General features: G+C 34.7%; 1 protein-coding gene across 1 annotated transcript in view; it reads right to left on the bottom strand.

Moving 5' to 3' along the window:
* Positions 1-1503: 1503 nt before the first annotated feature.
* lpin1b (lipin 1b) overlaps positions 1504-18132 on the bottom strand; it is a 29379-nt gene continuing 12750 nt past the window's right edge. Inside the window, exons 7-20 of the mRNA XM_030128415.1 lie at positions 17097-17454; positions 15587-15680; positions 13115-13293; positions 12928-13021; positions 11894-11963; positions 8932-9024; positions 8758-8813; positions 8531-8669; positions 6730-6878; positions 6217-6303; positions 5883-6035; positions 4331-4445; positions 4135-4238; positions 1504-2347 (exon numbers count right to left, since the gene is read on the bottom strand). Coding sequence (XP_029984275.1) covers positions 2176-2347; positions 4135-4238; positions 4331-4445; positions 5883-6035; positions 6217-6303; positions 6730-6878; positions 8531-8669; positions 8758-8813; positions 8932-9024; positions 11894-11963; positions 12928-13021; positions 13115-13293; positions 15587-15680; positions 17097-17454 — 1863 coding nt within the window. The 3' untranslated portion in view covers positions 1504-2175. The remainder of the gene's footprint in view (positions 2348-4134; positions 4239-4330; positions 4446-5882; positions 6036-6216; positions 6304-6729; positions 6879-8530; positions 8670-8757; positions 8814-8931; positions 9025-11893; positions 11964-12927; positions 13022-13114; positions 13294-15586; positions 15681-17096; positions 17455-18132) is intronic.

Here is an 18132-nt window from a genome sequence, read left to right as displayed (position 1 = left end):
ATGATCAATGCATTACCGTATGTTGCTGATTGTGCAAATAACTTAAAAACATTTCATGAAGGCCAACACGGAAATGATTGACAGGTACACAATGTGATTTGTATAGAAAAATAAAAAAGATTCAGCAGTTCAGTCTATAAGACAGATTTTTTCTTTAGAAAATGAGGAACCGTCATTAATATTGTTGTGCTTTGATGTCAACATTAAACTCAATAAATATTCACTTGAAACCGTCTTTACTGTACCTACATTGTGCTGTGTACTATACTTTAATTCATTTTAGCTAATACTGAATAGATTAACCCATAAAGACCCAAGCATCCATCATTGACCAAAATCATCTACTGATGTAAACGGTTTAATACCTGCTGATCCATTAATCCTATCAATACATGTAAATAATTGGTGTAAAATGCAGTTTGTCATCTTTTCATGGTCATCATCATCATTTTTCTTTTCTGTATTTCTTTATCTATTTCTTTTTATTTTACTGTTAATTATGCATACTAACACTGGGTACATGGGTGGCAAGGTGTATGTGTGTGTGTGTGTGTGTAGGTGTGTGTGTATGTGTGTGTGTGTGTGTGTGTGTGCGGCGATGGTGGTGGTGGTGGGGTGTACTGATTTTATATGTAAAGTACTTTGTGCTACATTTTACTGTATGAAAAGTGTTATATAAATAAAGATTGATTGATTGTTTGATCAGATATGACTCATTTGAAGTTCAGAGGCTCCATAGTTACCGCGGAAACACCGTCATCTTGTACAACATTGATTCAACAGTAAAACCCATGGAGTTGGATCAATGATAGTGGATGGAGACACTGGGTTTATGTTTAGTTACAGATATATTTTACTGAAAAAGTTGCTTTTTCTGCAGTTTTCTCTGTTTTTGATGAAATAACCCTCAAGTTTTTATGAACATCTACATGATCAGTGAATTAAATACAGGGAAATCTCTTATTTATACTGAAAAAATATAAAATACAGAGAATAATATTCTAAATAAATGGAGATAAATCACTTAACCTGTTTAACCCTGACCATATTTTCAGGGGAAAAACGCCTAAAAAGACATACCCAAAGTAAATGAAGAATTACTTATCATACTTATAATAATAAGGTTCATATGGATGTTCGTGGTGTCTATGGACATTTAGAGACCTCACAGAATCTATTCCCATTGTCTAAAATATTGTATCTATTACTATGCCTGAGTAAACTGTAACAAACTAAAAGAGAAATTAGAATTTTTTATCCTCGCCTTTTTTTTTTCGGCTGGATTGACGATGATATGCATAAATTAATTGTTCGTGTCGGAGATTTTTAATAGCGTATATTTCACCCCACAAAGATTAAAAATCATGTTTGAACATTAAAGTTTGCACTGAAATACACTTTTGATGTACTTTTATTAACATTAGGGTCTAAACTTTGAGCAAAAGTTGAAAAAAACATCTATTGTCCTGATTTATTATATTTTTTATAGTAGATGAATATTAATATAATTTTTTCGGCCCGCGGGCGGGCTGATAGGGCTAAAGGGGAAAGGTTAGATATAGAGAAAATTTCATTTGGGAACTGGCATAAAAGTAGTGCTAGGTCTTTATGGGTTAATTTCTTTCAGAATCATATTTTACACACAAATATCTTTCTACAAAGTACAATTAGTTTGTATATATTGACATATAGCTGCAATTCCATGCTGATAAACAATCTATTGAGTATAACAGTCTTGATTTAAGAAGTTAATGAAAATAAACTGAACATTAAGTATTTGGCATGTGTTGTTTTAAGTAACTTTCTGCACAATACGTTGTTGGTGTTGTGTGACAAAACGAATACACTATACTGGAACACAAATACCTCTACACAAACAACATCAATTGTCCACACCAAAATAATATTTTCTAAGCTGCCTAAATAAATTACAGTCATTTCTCATATACATACATCTAGTCAGATAGTCACAGAGGCAATGATTTGATAAAAGTGCGCTTACATCCATCTTGTGCGTTAAAAGACTACTCACAGCGTTTCAGCTTCGTAGCACCCTGTTGTACGCTCCTAAAAATCACACATGAATACTTTTACCATCCAAACTGCTGCTACATCTCCAGGGCACAGTCAGTTGTTTCTCTGGCTGCCTGGAGTTGAGTAGCGGGCTGCAGGTAGTCAGCTGGGGGTGGGGGTCTGTGGGGGTGTGGGTCCTGGGTGCTCCATCCGGGGCAGCTGCTCCCTCCAGTAGGTGAAGTGGCTGAAGGTGTCGGAGCAGGGGAAGTCTGAGGAGGACGCTCGCATCTTCAGAGGGAACACGTGGTCCACCACCTCACCCAGACGTACGTAGCTAAGGACAGGAGAAGAGATCCGGTCAGAAAAAATAAATATCAATACAGATGTGAATGTGTTTTTTTTTTTTTTTTTTTTTAAATCAATGTATTTTTATTCATTTTCAGTCTTTCCAACATACGACAAACACTGAGACATATAACAGAGGTATAAGAGTTATTAGTTAAAGCAGCAAAAGAGAAGAGGGCTGAGGAGCGTTCACAGACACTTACACTGGAGAAAAAAAGTTATTCTGCTGGAAAAGTTATCCTCCAGTTTCCACATAAGATGACATACACTCAATTCCATGTATATTTGGGGCAGTGACACACTTTGTCAAAAATATTGCATTAACCATTAAAGAATTACAACCATTTTAAACAAAGTTTTCTCATGTTCAGAGGCTCAAAAGTAATTGGACAAACAAAGAGGATTAGGGCCACTGGGGAGAAAAAAAAAAAAAAAAAGGTTCAATATATATGTTTTTATTATTCTGAGAAAAAAAATCAGAATTCTGAGTTTAAAGTCAAAATTCTGGAATAGCTAGAATTCTTAATATTGTCATACTCTTAAAATAATGCCATTATTTACGTTTGTTTAAAAAAAAAAAAGAAAAAAAAGAAAAAAAGCTGAATCAAATATAGGGGTTTTGTTGCTTTTGTTTTTTGAAATACTTGAAAATTATGACCTCATTATACTTTTTAATTTTAACAGCCTCCTTTACTTGCACTGACAACTCATATCATCACCCTCTTAAAATAATGGCTTAAGTCATAATCTTACAGTTTTTAATAAAAAAAAAATAAAATAAAAACCCTCAATATTTGGTTTAGTTTTCTCTGTTTTTCACAAACCTGAAAATTATGACTTCAGCCATTATTTAAAGAAGGTGATGATATGAGTTCCAAAGAGCTGTCAATGCAAGTGAAAGAGGCTGTTCAGCTGAAAAAACAAAATAAATGTATCAGAGAGAGAGAGGAGAGAGAGAGAGAGAGAGAGAGAGAGAGAGAGAGAGAGGGTGAAAACTTACAGAGTGGCTAAATAAACAGTTTGGTATTTTGTTTCTTAACCCATAAAGACCCATATATATATAACAGAGGTATAAGACGCCACAATAAATAAATACATAAATAAATAAATAAATGAATGAATGAATGAATGAATGAATGAATGAAAGGGTTCCACTATGTAATTACCCAATCACTTTGTACACAGCACACATTAACCAGTCAAGGTGCATTGTCAGCTGTTCTATATAAGAATTAAAAGGATGCCATACCACATTAAACTTCCCCATTGATCCATTCAATGTGCATCTAATCTTTTCTATTTTAAGGAAAAACATGACATCACATATCCATCTGCCAAAGGAAGAGGGTTTGTCATTCTTCCAATTTAAAAGAATGAGTCTCCGTGCTAAAAGGGAGGAGTCGGCTATACTATTTATTTGTGGCCTTTATAGAGGGAGATCTTCTAACGGTACGCCAAAAAGTCCGATAAAGGGGCAGGGGTCAATGGTCAGACCTGAAATTGCTAAATACACTTCAAATATCGAAGACCAGAATGCAGTTAGACTTGAACATGACCCAAAAAGTGTGAAAGAGAGTAGCAGGTGCTTGTCTACATCCGTCACAAATAGGATTAACTGCTGGGTAAATTTTGGATAACTTTAGACATGTGAAGTCGGTGTACAATTTTATATTGAATAAGACTAAGCCTTGCACAAATAGAAGTGGAGTGGATTCTTTGAAGTATGCTTGATGTGATTGTGTTTTGTCTGGAAAATATAACAGAAACAGAACTTACGATGAGATGTTGGTCTTGGCGTGTTCCTGCACTAGTTCACCTTTAGGGTTTACAGTAAAAATCCTGTTCAGTGGGACTCCGACTTCTTTATACGAGTACACATCCTGGAAATAAGAAGTAGAAAAGGTATGATGTTTAAATAAATAAAAAACATAATGCTAAAATGAACTATTATTTATTTGATGCATGTGTGTACCGTTGGTCTGTTGCCAAATGCTGCGTAGAAAGGCTGTGTGTTTGGGTAGAAGAGGTTCTTGATGTCTGTGAGACACTCCACCTTGAACTTTTCTGGTTTCTTCTCAATCACCTCCCTGTCACACACACACAAACACAACAGTAAACTAAAACACTGTCTCACACTCTGATGCAGCGTGTCCAGCTTCATGTTTCACAGTGTTGTGAAAATTTAACCCATAAAGACCCAAACATCCACCACTGACCAAAACCATCTACTGATCCAAACTTATTATGTGATGATCCATTAATCCTATCAATACATGTAAATAATTGGTGTAAAATGCAGTTTGTCATCTTTTCATGCTCATCAGATATGACCCACTTGGATGTTCAGAGGCTCTGTAGTTACCATGGAAACACTGTCATCTTCTACAACATTGATTCACCAGTAAAACCCTTGAAGTTGGATCAATGACAGTGGATGGAGACCCTTGATTTATGTTCAGTTAATTCAATTCAATTTAACTTTATTCCAGTGTTAAGGTCCAATATAGACAGAGAAGCACAATAAAAACAGGAAAGAAAAAAAAGAACAGAGTCACTTTAACTGGACATCTATACCAGTGCCTCCACATCCTGGACTGGTAGCAAACGGCACTACATCTGATATCAACCAGTGACACAACTACTTGAATGTCAGACTTATTTAGTCGACAGATAAAATTATACATGAGCTATTGCAGTGTGGCCTGGCACGTGTTTATTCCAGCCTTGACAAACATCTCACTCGTGCTAGTCCATCTCAGCTTCCTTAGAATCATACATAAAGCGTCATTGTAGACCACTTGCAGCCTTTGCAAACATCCTTTTTATAATTGGACCAAAGGTGTTTTGTGTACAGAGGCGCACAATGTGATTTAATCAACATTATTTTCACCTTGTCCGTACAGGATCCAAATTTGGGCGCCTGAACAGATATTGTTCTACATTATCCTCTGTAGAGACTGAATTGAAAAATCTTGAATGTCTCCAAACGGCAATTTGATTTGCAGCAGAAGTGTACAAATCTCACATATCACCAAAACAATGAATCTCACATTATACAATAAATACAATAAATGCAAGTAAATAAATCATCATAGTTAATGATGCATTGTTCCCAACAAGCTCGCCTACAGGCTATTTAAAAACTTAACGGCAGATAGGACAAATGATTTGAGATACCAGTTTGATTTGGCTCTGCAGGGGAAAGTGTACCTTCTTGTAGATGTAAGAAGCTAAAACTCTGCATGATGATATATTTGACTGAAAAAGTCACTTTTTCTTGAGTTTTCTGTGTTTTCTATATAGCAACCTACAACTTTTCATCTAAATTTTTATGAACATCTGCATGATCAGTGAATTAAATATAGGAAAATACTTTATTTTCACTCAAAAATGCAAAATACAGAGGAAATTATTATAGTAAATGGTGATAAATCACTTAAGAAAGATTAAATACAGAGGAAAAACTACCACAAAAATAGCACTGGGTCTTTATGGGTTCATTTAGATGTGTGTGTTTGACAGACCTGTGCAGGGCTGAGAAGAGGCTGCTGGGGCTCAGGAGAACCGGGCCCATAGGAAGCATGGTTCCTCTCTCGTTGACCCAGTGGAGGTAACCCCTGGTCATGTCAGCCATGCCGATAGCCCGGGCCGAACAGTACAGGAACTTATAACCATTTCTGAAGAAGAGAAAGAACATGATCTACATTCATATTTGACATTGATAATAATTACAGATCACTTTTAATTGTCTAATATTATATGTGTGGTAATAATTTGTGTTTGAAGTACAAGACTTTGAACATTTTCTACTAATATAAAGCATCACATTTGACAGTTTGATAATAAATTCCTACTTACTGGCTGACTTTGTGATAGAGGTGTGCAATGCCCTGATGGGTCCAGTCTTTCCCCAGTGTCGGCAGAATATGACCCAACGTGTCAGACCTTAAATCAAACATTCACAAATCATATTGAAACATGAGTATGAACAGCACAACAAATAAGCCTCTAGTGGATCAAGGCTCTTTTCTATGTTGAGAGGGTTAATGTTGGGTTAATTAGAAATGGTTCAGCACTTGTTCACTTTATGATTTTTATGACTCTGTGAAAAGGTTCACTCTTGGCATGCAGAACGCAGCATATTTAATCTTGGGCTGAAAATTGAAAATTGCTTCATAATCAGCAGTGAATGAAGATGATGAATGAAGCCGCCGAGGGTTCAAAAGATTATTTAATCACACTGAACCTTTCCAGCCATTAAAAACCTATTCATGTCAGAGAAGTGCACTGCTTACAAATGACACCGCCGTCTAAGGCTTTAGCTTCGGGAAGGCAAGTGAAGTAAATATTCACAGGGAAACATTCACACACCTGGTTATGGTTCCATCGATGTCCGAGATGATGATTTTGTCGTCCCAGTTCCAGAGGTAGATGGTTCCCTGACAGCGACAGGTTCCCTGGTACTGAGTGGTCACACTGAACACAACGTCATTGGGACCGTCCTGCAACTGGAGGGACAACTGTGGAGGAAAACACATGAAATCACATTATTAGCAATGACCTAGAGCCAGCTTCCTCAACTGGTGGGATGTGAAATGTTTGGCTAAAAAAACCCTTCACAACCAGTGAAATCAAAATGAATGAATGTGTGTAACATGTCAGAAGTAAAATATCTAAGCTAAATGTCATCTAAATACTAAAGTAACAACTTCAGAACAATGTGGGCGAAGTCAAGGGAAGGTTAACATCTGGTCAAAAAAAAATGTCATTACAATAATCTACACCAATCTTATATTTTTGGGTAGGTAATTACTTATATTTTCAGGAAAATGTATTTTGAAATGAGAAAAAATTTGTGGAAAAAAAAAATTTGAGGAGTTTCATGGGTGTAAATGTTTTTCTGCCGTCATTCTGGGTTCATTTTATAAACTCTCATAAATAAACTACATTTATTCCAAATACATTGATATTTGACTATTATATTATTTATATCATATTCTAAATGCACAGTGTTTAAAATTAATAAACGCATATATCTATGCAAAATACATTTGAATATAATGTTAATTTTATTTGTATGTTGTAAATATTGTAAAAAAAAAAAATGTATATGATATTGATAATTGAAATAAAAAATGTTTCATTTGATATTTACTTTTGTTGTCCATCCATGACGCTGCCATTTGTCAAAAATCTTGCTATTTAGGTAAAAAAAGGTAAAATATTATTTTCCTCTAACCAATTATTAGGTTGTAAAATAGAGGGTTTAAGGTTTATACTGAATACATTTTAGGGTGAAAATGTCAGAGGAACTTCACTTTTGAGAACTTTGTTATTCTTACAAAAAAATAGATGTTAATTTTTTGTCCATACGTGATGCAGTAATTTTGATAATTTTCATTTAAAAATATTTCAAACAAAATTTTGCCTTTCGAGTATGTTTAAGGTGGTATTTAGACCTTTCCAATTATGTGTAATATTTGTCTTAAACTTGTCTGGCTCAAAAGTTATGAATCAAAAAGTAGTGGGCTGTCCATCTGTGACACCCTTGACCTCACCCATGTATAATAATTAAAAAAAGATGTGTGGAAATACAACTGTGCAGTTGTGACGATCACTCATTTCATTATTCGAGTTATTTTCAATGGTGAAAATATGTGGGCATTTTGTCTAAAGAAAAGCTCAAAATACTATTAAACATGTATTTATGGTTCTATGATTTGCTGTTTTTTGTATTGAATTAGGTCACAACATGACCACTGATCCTGTCTTCAGACAACATGATAAAGTGGAGATTCTCAGCTTTTTATTGGTATCACTAATGCTTTGTTTGGCTCTGTAGTAAACACAATTAACACCATCCTGTTCTATAACTTCAGTTCATCAAGGACACCAACATAGTTTCTCCCTCTGAGCTCTGGAAATGTTAGATTTATAAAAATTGATTCACAAAACTTATCAAATGCAAAAGTACATCTTTCTAAACAAATTTAAAAAGGTTCTGTCTGAGTTCACGATAAAAATCATCAAATTTTTACAATAATTTTTTTAAAAATCCTGGTGAATTCATGCATTCTTGAGCAAAATGAATGTAAAATGGGAACTTTTACTTATTTAACTTCTATTTATGATGCTGTATTCTCAAATACTGCGTTCCAGTCAAACTCCTCACCAGCTGCTCTGATGTGAGTCGGAGCGTCTTCTTATAAGACACGCCTCCAGATGTGAGCCCTGGCTCTGATTGGACGGTGGAAGAGCTCTGCTTGGCCGCTCTGTTTTCTTCATCACTAGAGGACGATTCTTCTTTACGTCTGGTGTTACACAGATTGGAAGTGGTTTATAGGTTGAAATCGATCAATAAACGGTTTAATCCTGAATGAATGTTTTTATGTTGCTCACCTGTTTGTCATTGCACCAGTCTGTTCAACAGAACCACAGGCCCCACGATCACAGTCCTACAAGAGTAGAAACATCTGGATTTTCATTTCTTACTGTAGCAGCAGTGGTGTGTTTGTTATTTACACGACTACCCCAGCAAAAAAGTTATATAAGATCAAATTTAATCAAAATTACCGATTTCACGCTGCTGTTTCTACCCCGCCATGAAAACCACCACCTCCCTCCTTTCTTGGGCATCTTCTCCTTCATGATGTTTTCCACCGCAGCCTGGAGCGGAGCACACAAAACCCAAACAACCACAACACAACACCATAAAACACACTTAAAAAACTGAAGTCAAACCAGATAGTAAAACAACAGACAAGAACGTAGAAACAAGAATGAGTCTGCAGTCAAATGGTTTAAAAAAAAAAAAAAGAAAGAAAGTGGCATACAGTGTAGAAAGAAAACACATGTGAGTGGGTGCTGTTTGGGAGTTTAAGACTTTAATGCATGAGAAAAGAATGTAAAAAAAATTAAAAATAAAAAGGTTATAAGGGTGTTGTTTTGCTGACGTACAGAGCTGTAGCCGAGCACACCAGTCAGACAACACAGGAGGAACTCTAAGGCTGTTTGTATGTAACTGAGACAATAGTACTAATGAATGAACAGATAGATGAGTAGAAAGGTAAGAAGTGGTAAAATAAAGAGGGAGGGAGAACAGAGGAGAAGACAGAGTTTAATAGGAGTGCACATAAGGACAAGAACCAGTGGATGTTTGTCTTAAAACATCAATTCTGCCTGAGGGTGCAAATACTTAAAGGAGTGATATTTTGCTTATTTTAAATGGAATTATACATTTTAAAACATTTCCCTGTGATCTACATAAACTATAAATGCTATGCTTGGGTCTGAATTCTTCATTAATTCAACTCCACAGGTCCACGTTCAACCCTATTTCTGAGTAATGACACCAGAAAGGTTGTTTTGAGCGCTGGCCCTTTAAATGCACACATGCCACTTCAGGCCACGCCCCCTCCAGGTTGTTGGCTGTGCTGCTCTGTCCCGTTCAACCAACAACTGAATATTTTAGGTAATCAGCTCAAAGTTTGGACATATTTTCAGCTTTTACTACAACCGCTGCTGCTGACAAACAATTATGTCGTACTCGGAGAAATGTTCGTCAGAAGTCTTGACCTTATATGTGCAAATGTTGTGACGTAACTAAATATAAAATGTAACAAATTAAGAAGAAATTAAAACAGGTAGAAATCCACTTGATTTTTGCTGGAATGAATATAAAGATAGCTTTGCAGCACCTGGAGAGTTCAAATTCAAACTTTATGAACTATTAGGGTCCAAACACACAAATAAATGAACCAAAGACTAATAAAATATGACCCGTTTAACATGCACACACGTAACTCTTTAAAACCTGATGTGTCATTGCTGACACACCCTACGCATATGGATTTTGGATGACTGTAATTCTTTCATTGTTTGTGCAATTAGAAAAATTCCAACAGTTTCTGAAACCTGAGATGTTGCGCTTTATAGACTTTATTGGTTCATTACAGTAATTTCACTCACACTTGTACTAGAAGCTGGAAAAGAAGCCATTTTAGCAGAATTATAACATGCAGTAAACTGTAAATGACTGCTAGATTTTGAAAGTTCTAAGTGCTCTGAAAAAATGGGCAAAAGGAGTCACTTACAACATATTTTCTAACCTTTTTATAGTCAAAATAAGAAAAAAAGTCCAGATGGACTATTTTAGGCTTAGGGTTATACCAGTGGTTCCCAACCTTTTTTGGCTCGTGACCCCATTTTAACATCACACATTTCTGGCGACCCCACACATTCAAAACGGGGATATTATTTTTTTGCTAAAATTAATTTGTTTTTGATCATGTAATAGTTTGCTATACTATGTTACAAATAAACATTAATTTTAGATGACATTTAGTCTATATAATGTATATTATTATGTACGGAGGCAGAAAAGCCAGGTGTAGATTACTGCACAAAGTGAGAATTTTATTTTCCTTGGTCAGGATATGTACAGTCAGTCCAGCTTGGATTTACAAGGCTGACAATTAACCCTTTAATGCATGAATTATGAGAACCTTAGTCAAGATATTTTTCCTGATTGTTTTTATTCTTCTTCAGGCATGGAAAAACAATGCGATCAAGTTTTTTTTTTTTTGGTTTTTGTTTTTTTAGAGTTACAAAAATGTCCACTCAGCCGAACACCATGCATTTAATTTTTGAAGCAAAGAAACATTCAAAACCTAATATCAGAAAGTGATATGGAATACTATACAATGAAGCTATTTTTAATGCCGCTAATCAGATGTTTTCTCACATTTTAGCATGGTCTAATACTAGTTATTATTCACTTCATGGAGATAATATGCAAAAAAAAACACTTTTTGTTAAAAAAAAAAAAAAAATTACAATTTAATAACAGTTAGCAATTGCTTTACACTAAAACATGTTACTGCAGATCAGGTTTATCAAGAACACCAAAGTTACAGTAACGGTATGAATTGCATTGCATGGGAGGATGCATAAGCGTCCACTGTGTTGGCTGATACGGAACTAAAACAACAAAACCCATGAATGTACAAGAGAACAGCTGGAGAATAGCTGCCCACTGTAGTGACCACTAAGCGTGAAAGGGTTAATACTGAACAAACAATAACTCAAACTATGAATTATGACAGAGCTGCAGCATCTGAAACCGACCACAATGAACATTTGACAGATAAACAGTACCACAGTGCTTCAGTTTCAGCTTCAAAGTTTGTCATATCTTTTATGTATTGGGATTGTCTCTCTCAACTCATCATATATTATTTATCAGCAAGTTTTATTTATTTATTTATTTTTTATCAGTTACTAGAAATGTCAGGTGACCCCATTTGAATTCCAGGCGACCCTACTTGGGGTCCCGAGCCCAAGGTTGAAAAACCCTGGGTTATAGGGTTAATGTTCAGACGCATACAGGATGCAGTACCGGTTTCAGTCAAAAGAGGGAGTAGGAGTGGTATTAATGGGATATGACCAGCCTACAGTCTCAGTATTTCTCACTATCTCATATTAAGTGTGCTGTGTTTGGGGAGGGTCTTGTGCTGTGTGTGTATCGATTTCTCACCTTTGGCAGCGGTTTCTGAAAGGCTTGCATAGCCAGCATAAGTGGAGCCGCAGTGCTCCAATTATAGTACCTATGGGAGAAAACAGAATACGTCACAAAAACAGCAAAGAGAAATATTATAATCCGAATTGCAAAGGATCAAAAGTGCTGCTATTTGTGTAATGCGATTAAGTACAAACTAGTGGTACTTAACTAAAGTATTTTCTTTTAATGTTACTTTATACTACACCTAAATGAAAAATACTGCACTTTTTACTCCACTACTTTTGTCTGACCGCTTCATCCCCTTCCTCTCCAGTCTCCAAATGTGCTGAATTTTAATCTCTGTGATAAACTGAAGGATTAAGTGTTCCTCTGTGGATTTAGAGAATTATCATCCTTCTTAAGCTAATTAAACTTTTTTTTTTTTAAATCCCTCTTGGATTTACTGGAATATGTTTCGTCACCAAGCTGAAAATAGGCCTGTTTTTATAGTAAGCTCATAAAATGCTGACTTTGTAGGCATACTTGGTTGTCACAGGACAGCAACACCACAAATATAAAAATGGTTTGATAGAATATGATGTATTTCTGTAGATTAGCAGTATGTAAAGTAACTCTAACTAATGCAACATACACATAAATGCATCAGTAATGTGCATTAAATTACACACAATAGTAAAAAACATTGACAGGGAACATTTTATTGTATAGTGATTACTTTAACTTTACATTCTTTACATAGGTTTTGCACATAATACTAAGACGTTTTTCCTTGAGTAAGGTTTTGAATGACAAACTTTTTTACAATAGTATTTTCATGTTTTGAAAAATCTGAATACTGTTGTAAATGATGTGCATATCCAACAATTTTATTAGTTAAATTACAAAGAGCTGACAGATTTGCTATATTTTGCTTCTAGCCTATTCATTTATTGGTTTTTATGTTTATTATAATTATTGTACTAAGTATAAGGATTAATGCACAAACCAAAATAAACAATTCATTCATTCATTTTACATCCAAACATTTTCTTTATTTGTGAATGACTTACTTGGAGCCAATTTTCACGACTAAATTAGGGTCGTCAATGAGAGAAGGGTTCTCTGCAAACTGCTGGTAGGAGATTATCTTCTCATGGAACTGCTCTGTAAGGACACACACACACACATTTGTAGTTTTTCCCAGTAACACTACAGTTAATAGCTAATAGTTGCTCCATGCTAGAATAAGACACTTACCTTTAGTGATTTCTCTGTTATCAGTGAGTCCTCCACAAAGAGAGATGGCGATAGAGGGCAGGTCAGCCATGTGGTCGCAGTAGCTGTCCACCCCGCTGTCTCCTCCGGAGCTGATGGACTGTGGGGACAGACTGGTGCTGTGGAGGCCGGAGTCTATCCTCATTGCTGCACTGCCATCGCTACACAACAGAAGAAGCACGTTTCAATACCAACAAGTGATGCCAGACACAACAAACTCCACCCCTCGCACCTATTGTAGCTTATTTTGGCATGAATCCTGCAGATTTTTTTTTTTTTTAACAACTTTATTAACAACATTTGAGTATACAGTACAAAATTTTAAACAAACATCAAGATGCCAAAAGAGAAAAAGCATTTGAACATATAAGTTTAAGAAAATAATGCTTAGATTTAAAAATGCAAAGCATAAAATACAAAGAAGAAGAGCTGGAGGAGGTGTCTGGGGAGAGGGAAGTCTGGGCATCCCTGCTTAGACTGTTACCCCCGCGACCCGGCCCCGGATAAGCGGAAGAGAATGGATGGATGGATAAAATACAAATTGTAATAAAAAAAGTAAATAAGTAAATAAATAATAAATCTGACAAATATAAATAAATAAATGCAACAGAGAGTTCAGTCAGTACTGAAAAACTGTTTATAAATAGCCAATGTGTTAGGGCTTTTTTATTATATATGAATTCTAGAATTTTCAAATTCTAATAGGAAGATTTTAAAATTTGGGTGTGTTTTGGTATATTTGTTTTTATGTATATGAAATTTTCCAAATAATATGAATAAATTTACAATAAAGTCTAGATTGTTAGTATCATGTTTAAAATAAGTAATTACATTTTGGGATGTTATATTTATTTTATTGTTGCTTTTAGATATGACATAATTTTAAATTTTGCACCAAAAATTAGAAGAATGTTCACATAAAAAGAATTAGTGTAAAGTAGATTCAGATTCAGATTGACAAAAGTTGCATATTTCTTCCACATCATAAAATCGACACAAAATAGCATTGGAGGGATATACGTTATGTAAAATTTTGAGATGTAAAATTCTAATTTTGTTTGTAACACAGTATTTATATAGTAATGACCATGCTTTTCACCACTCAATTTTAGAAAAAGTTGAATTCCATACTATTTTATCTCTGGGGGAGATTTTCTTCTTTTCATTCAATGCATTATGTATATGTTTGTTATTACAGCTCGAACTAAAAATATTAATGCCATTAATCAATAAACAAGGTTTATTTGTCTGTGATGTTAGATAACTAAGATGATTTTTCATAAGTAAGACAATACCATTAGGGATCGCTTTGAATACGTAGTTATATTCTTTATTTGGAATTGGAGACAAATTTGTTGTCATAAATTGTTCATATCTTGGCATGAATCCTGCAGATGTCATCATGTCTGTGGGTGTGTTGATATCAGCATATCATTTGCGTTTACATATGTGCCAAGTTTTTTTTTTTTTTTTTTTTTTTTTTTTATGTGCCAAGTTTGAAGTAAATTGAAACAAAATGGTTGCTTTCGTAGATATTTGAAATTTTGCCCATTATAAGTAAATGGGAGAGGAAAAAAGATTTATAAAATACAATAAAAATTTGAACTTTGACCTACTTTTCCCAAAATATAACCACATCTATTCTGGGTCACTGGCAATCTATAAACCCAATTTGGTATGAATTCAACCAATACTTTTGCTGCTACAGACACTTGAAATTTAACCCATTACAAGTAAATTAAAAAAAAAAAAAAAAAAAAAAAAAAAGATTTTAAAAAAATTCATAAAATATTTGAACTTTGACTACTGTTCCCAAATTGTAATCAGATCTATTCTGGGTCACTGGCAATCTATAAACCCAGTTTGGTATGAATTCAACCAATAGTTTTGCTGCTACAGACCAGTGTTAAGTAAATGGCAAGAAAAAAAAAAAAAAAAAAAAAAAAAAAAAAAAAAAAAATATATATATATATATATATATATATATATATATATATATATATATATATATATATATAAAAATGCATGAAAATGTTTTAACTTTGATCTACTTTTCACAAAATGTAATGACATCTATTTTCGGTCACTGGCAATCTATAAACCCAGTTTGGTATGAATTCAACCAATACTTTTGCTGCTACAGACATTTGAAATTTCACCCATTACAAGTAAATAAAAAAAAATAAAATAAAAAAAAATAAAAAAAAATTCATAAAATATTTGAACTTTGACCTACTGTTCCCAAATTGTAATCAGATCTATTCTGGGTCACTGGCAATCTATAAACCCAATTGGGTATGAATTCAAGCAATAGTTTTGCTGCTAGAGTGTTAACAAACAAACAAACTAATCCAAAAACAGTACCCCTTGCCTCTCCTTCGGAGGGCAGGGTAATAACTCCTGGATTTAGTCATGCAAAAGTGAACATACATGTGTGCAGGTAGGATTAAATACCTCTTTGGGAAATACAGAGCTGCTACTTCAGGCTCCAGTTCTGTAATGTCATCCAGGTAAATTCCATCAGAGCCAAGATGGCGGCTCCTCTTGTCTGCGGAAAAATACATTTTAACTACTTAACATTTTCTTTGCACAACACGAGCTGTAAAATTGATAGTTAAGTATATTTAGCTTCTTATCTGTAGATTGTCTTAATGCAATGGCTGGTTTGTGGTGCACATAAAATTGATCCTCAAAATATCCACAGCAGCATGAGGTTGTGAATAACTGCCAGTATATTTAGAGGTTTTCCAAATGACTTTTGTTTTATTTTTTGTAATGTTAATGCCAGCACCAGCAACAGATTGCAGCTTAGGAAACTGCGTAAATAGACAAAACACAATCAAATTAAGAACATCCTCATTTTGACAACACCAGCACATACCGAAATACATAACATAAGCAAAAAACCCAAACTATGCAGTATAATACAGAAATGTGCAGCAAATATAGAAAGATGCAACAGAAGTGGAAATGTTTAAGCATTTTCCAACACTACTGATGAGCTGATGTGGGTACTTTTAAAGGAGGGCTTAACTCTACATTAGGAGTGTTTCAGAAAAATAAAAAGTCTCTAAAGCACAGGTGTCAAACATATAGCCTGTGGACCAAAATCGGCCCACCTAAGAGTCCAGTCCAGATGAATTTGTGAAATGCAAAAATTACACTGAAGATATTATGAATCAGTTTAGTTCAGGGGCCTCATATAGCCTCATACAGACCAATATGATCTCAAATGGGTCAGATTAGTAAAATACCATCATTATAACCTATCAATAATGACAACTACAAATTTTGCTCTTTGTTTTAATGCAAAAAAAGTTAATTTCCATACATTTACACACTACCCTTTCACAAAAAATGTGAATAACCTGAACAAAATATGAACACCCTGAAATGTCTTAAAAGAACTAAGTATAATTTTAACAGTATTCTGCCTGTTACCAAATGTTTTGTGTATTTTTTGATCCACTGTGATCTATAAGTTGTAATGCACATGTGTAAATGATAAGCATATGGAAATTGTAGTTATTTTTCTTAAGACATTTGATTTTTAAGGAAACTTTGTAAATTTAAACATTTTCATACTGTAATTGTACTTTTTTTTGCTGTTTTTATTTTAATGGTTGGGCCCACTTCAGATCATATTGGGCTGAATGTGGCTCCTGAACTAAAATGAGTTTGACATCCCTGCTTTAAAGTTTCATGGATGCATTTGCAGCATGTTTCTGTATTTGTGAATACTTTAATGATTTATAGCATGTGTGTTGTTGAATTGACAATGATATGTTTTTTTTTTGTTTTTTTTAAAATTTGCTTGTGTTTAACACTTTCATACATGTTTCGAAGGAAAAAATTAACTAAAAGCTCTTAACATCTGATAAAGAACTGCAGTGTGCATGGATAAGCCGCATTTCAGGGGGAAAAATAAGTGTTGTTGTGGATGCAATGTGGACGTGAACATTACCTTTTTTCTTGGATGGAGAATCTGTCTTGCTTAGTGTGCGCGGTAAAACTTCCTCCATATCCATCATCATCCGAGCCGGCGTACCTTCAGCTGTCGGAGAACCGGCGTGTATCACTTCAGTGATTGTCTGCAACTCTGTCCTCGCTGATTGAGATTCTGCTCCAACGGTAACGATTGTTCTCTCAGTGTTTGCTGACTCCTCTGGCATGATCAATGTGAGCGCTGATATTTCAGAGCAGGGTTCACTGTGTTCTGTAGTCATTTCATGGCTAATCACGCGGAAGTGTGTGTTCTCGGATACAGGGATGGATACGGGGCAAACTGGACCAGGGTCAGATTTCATTGGGAGGAAAGATGGCTATAGAAAGACAGGGGAAAAGATCATTAATTATAAAGTAGAGCAAAATTAAAAGAAATATACTGTTATGTGCAAAAGTCCAATAGTCTGACCTTAGGTTTGCTGGTTTAGCTAAGCTATAATAATCACAAATATGCATTTCTCACTGTCTGTATTAAGATACGATATATGGGAAGGTAAAAGAAAAGAAAAGAAAAGAAAAGAAAAGAAAAGAAAAGAAAAGAAAAGAAAAGAAAGAAAAGCTTCAACTGTACTCCACCAACTGTACTCCCAGTCTTCATTGTCCATTTTTCTGACACCTTTGCTTGTGTATCCTCTTTTATTTGGACATTTTACCAGGGAGTATCTCACACTACTTTTTTTTTTTTTTACACTACAGTACAGGAGTACAGTTGGTGTCGGCTGCTGCCTTATCGGTACAGACAGCTGCCTGTCAGCCAGCTGAGCCCATAAGAAAAAGAAGAAAAAAAAAAGAAAAAAAAAAAAAGAAAAGCTTCAGGGAAAACAGTAGTGTGATCTCCCCTTTGGACTTAGATTTATTGCATTAATTTTCCAATGTTTTATACCAGATTTTACTCAACACGTCAGATTTGTTTATGATGCTTCTTGTCATAGGCTCAGTCTTTTAAGGACGTGCAAATATTTCCCTATTTTTTTGCTGTATCTGAAGGAAAAACA

Source organism: Sphaeramia orbicularis, chromosome 24 (genome assembly GCF_902148855.1).
Source record: "Sphaeramia orbicularis chromosome 24, fSphaOr1.1, whole genome shotgun sequence".
Taxonomy (NCBI): domain Eukaryota; kingdom Metazoa; phylum Chordata; class Actinopteri; order Kurtiformes; family Apogonidae; genus Sphaeramia; species Sphaeramia orbicularis.
This window is presented reverse-complemented; position numbering and strand designations above follow the sequence as displayed.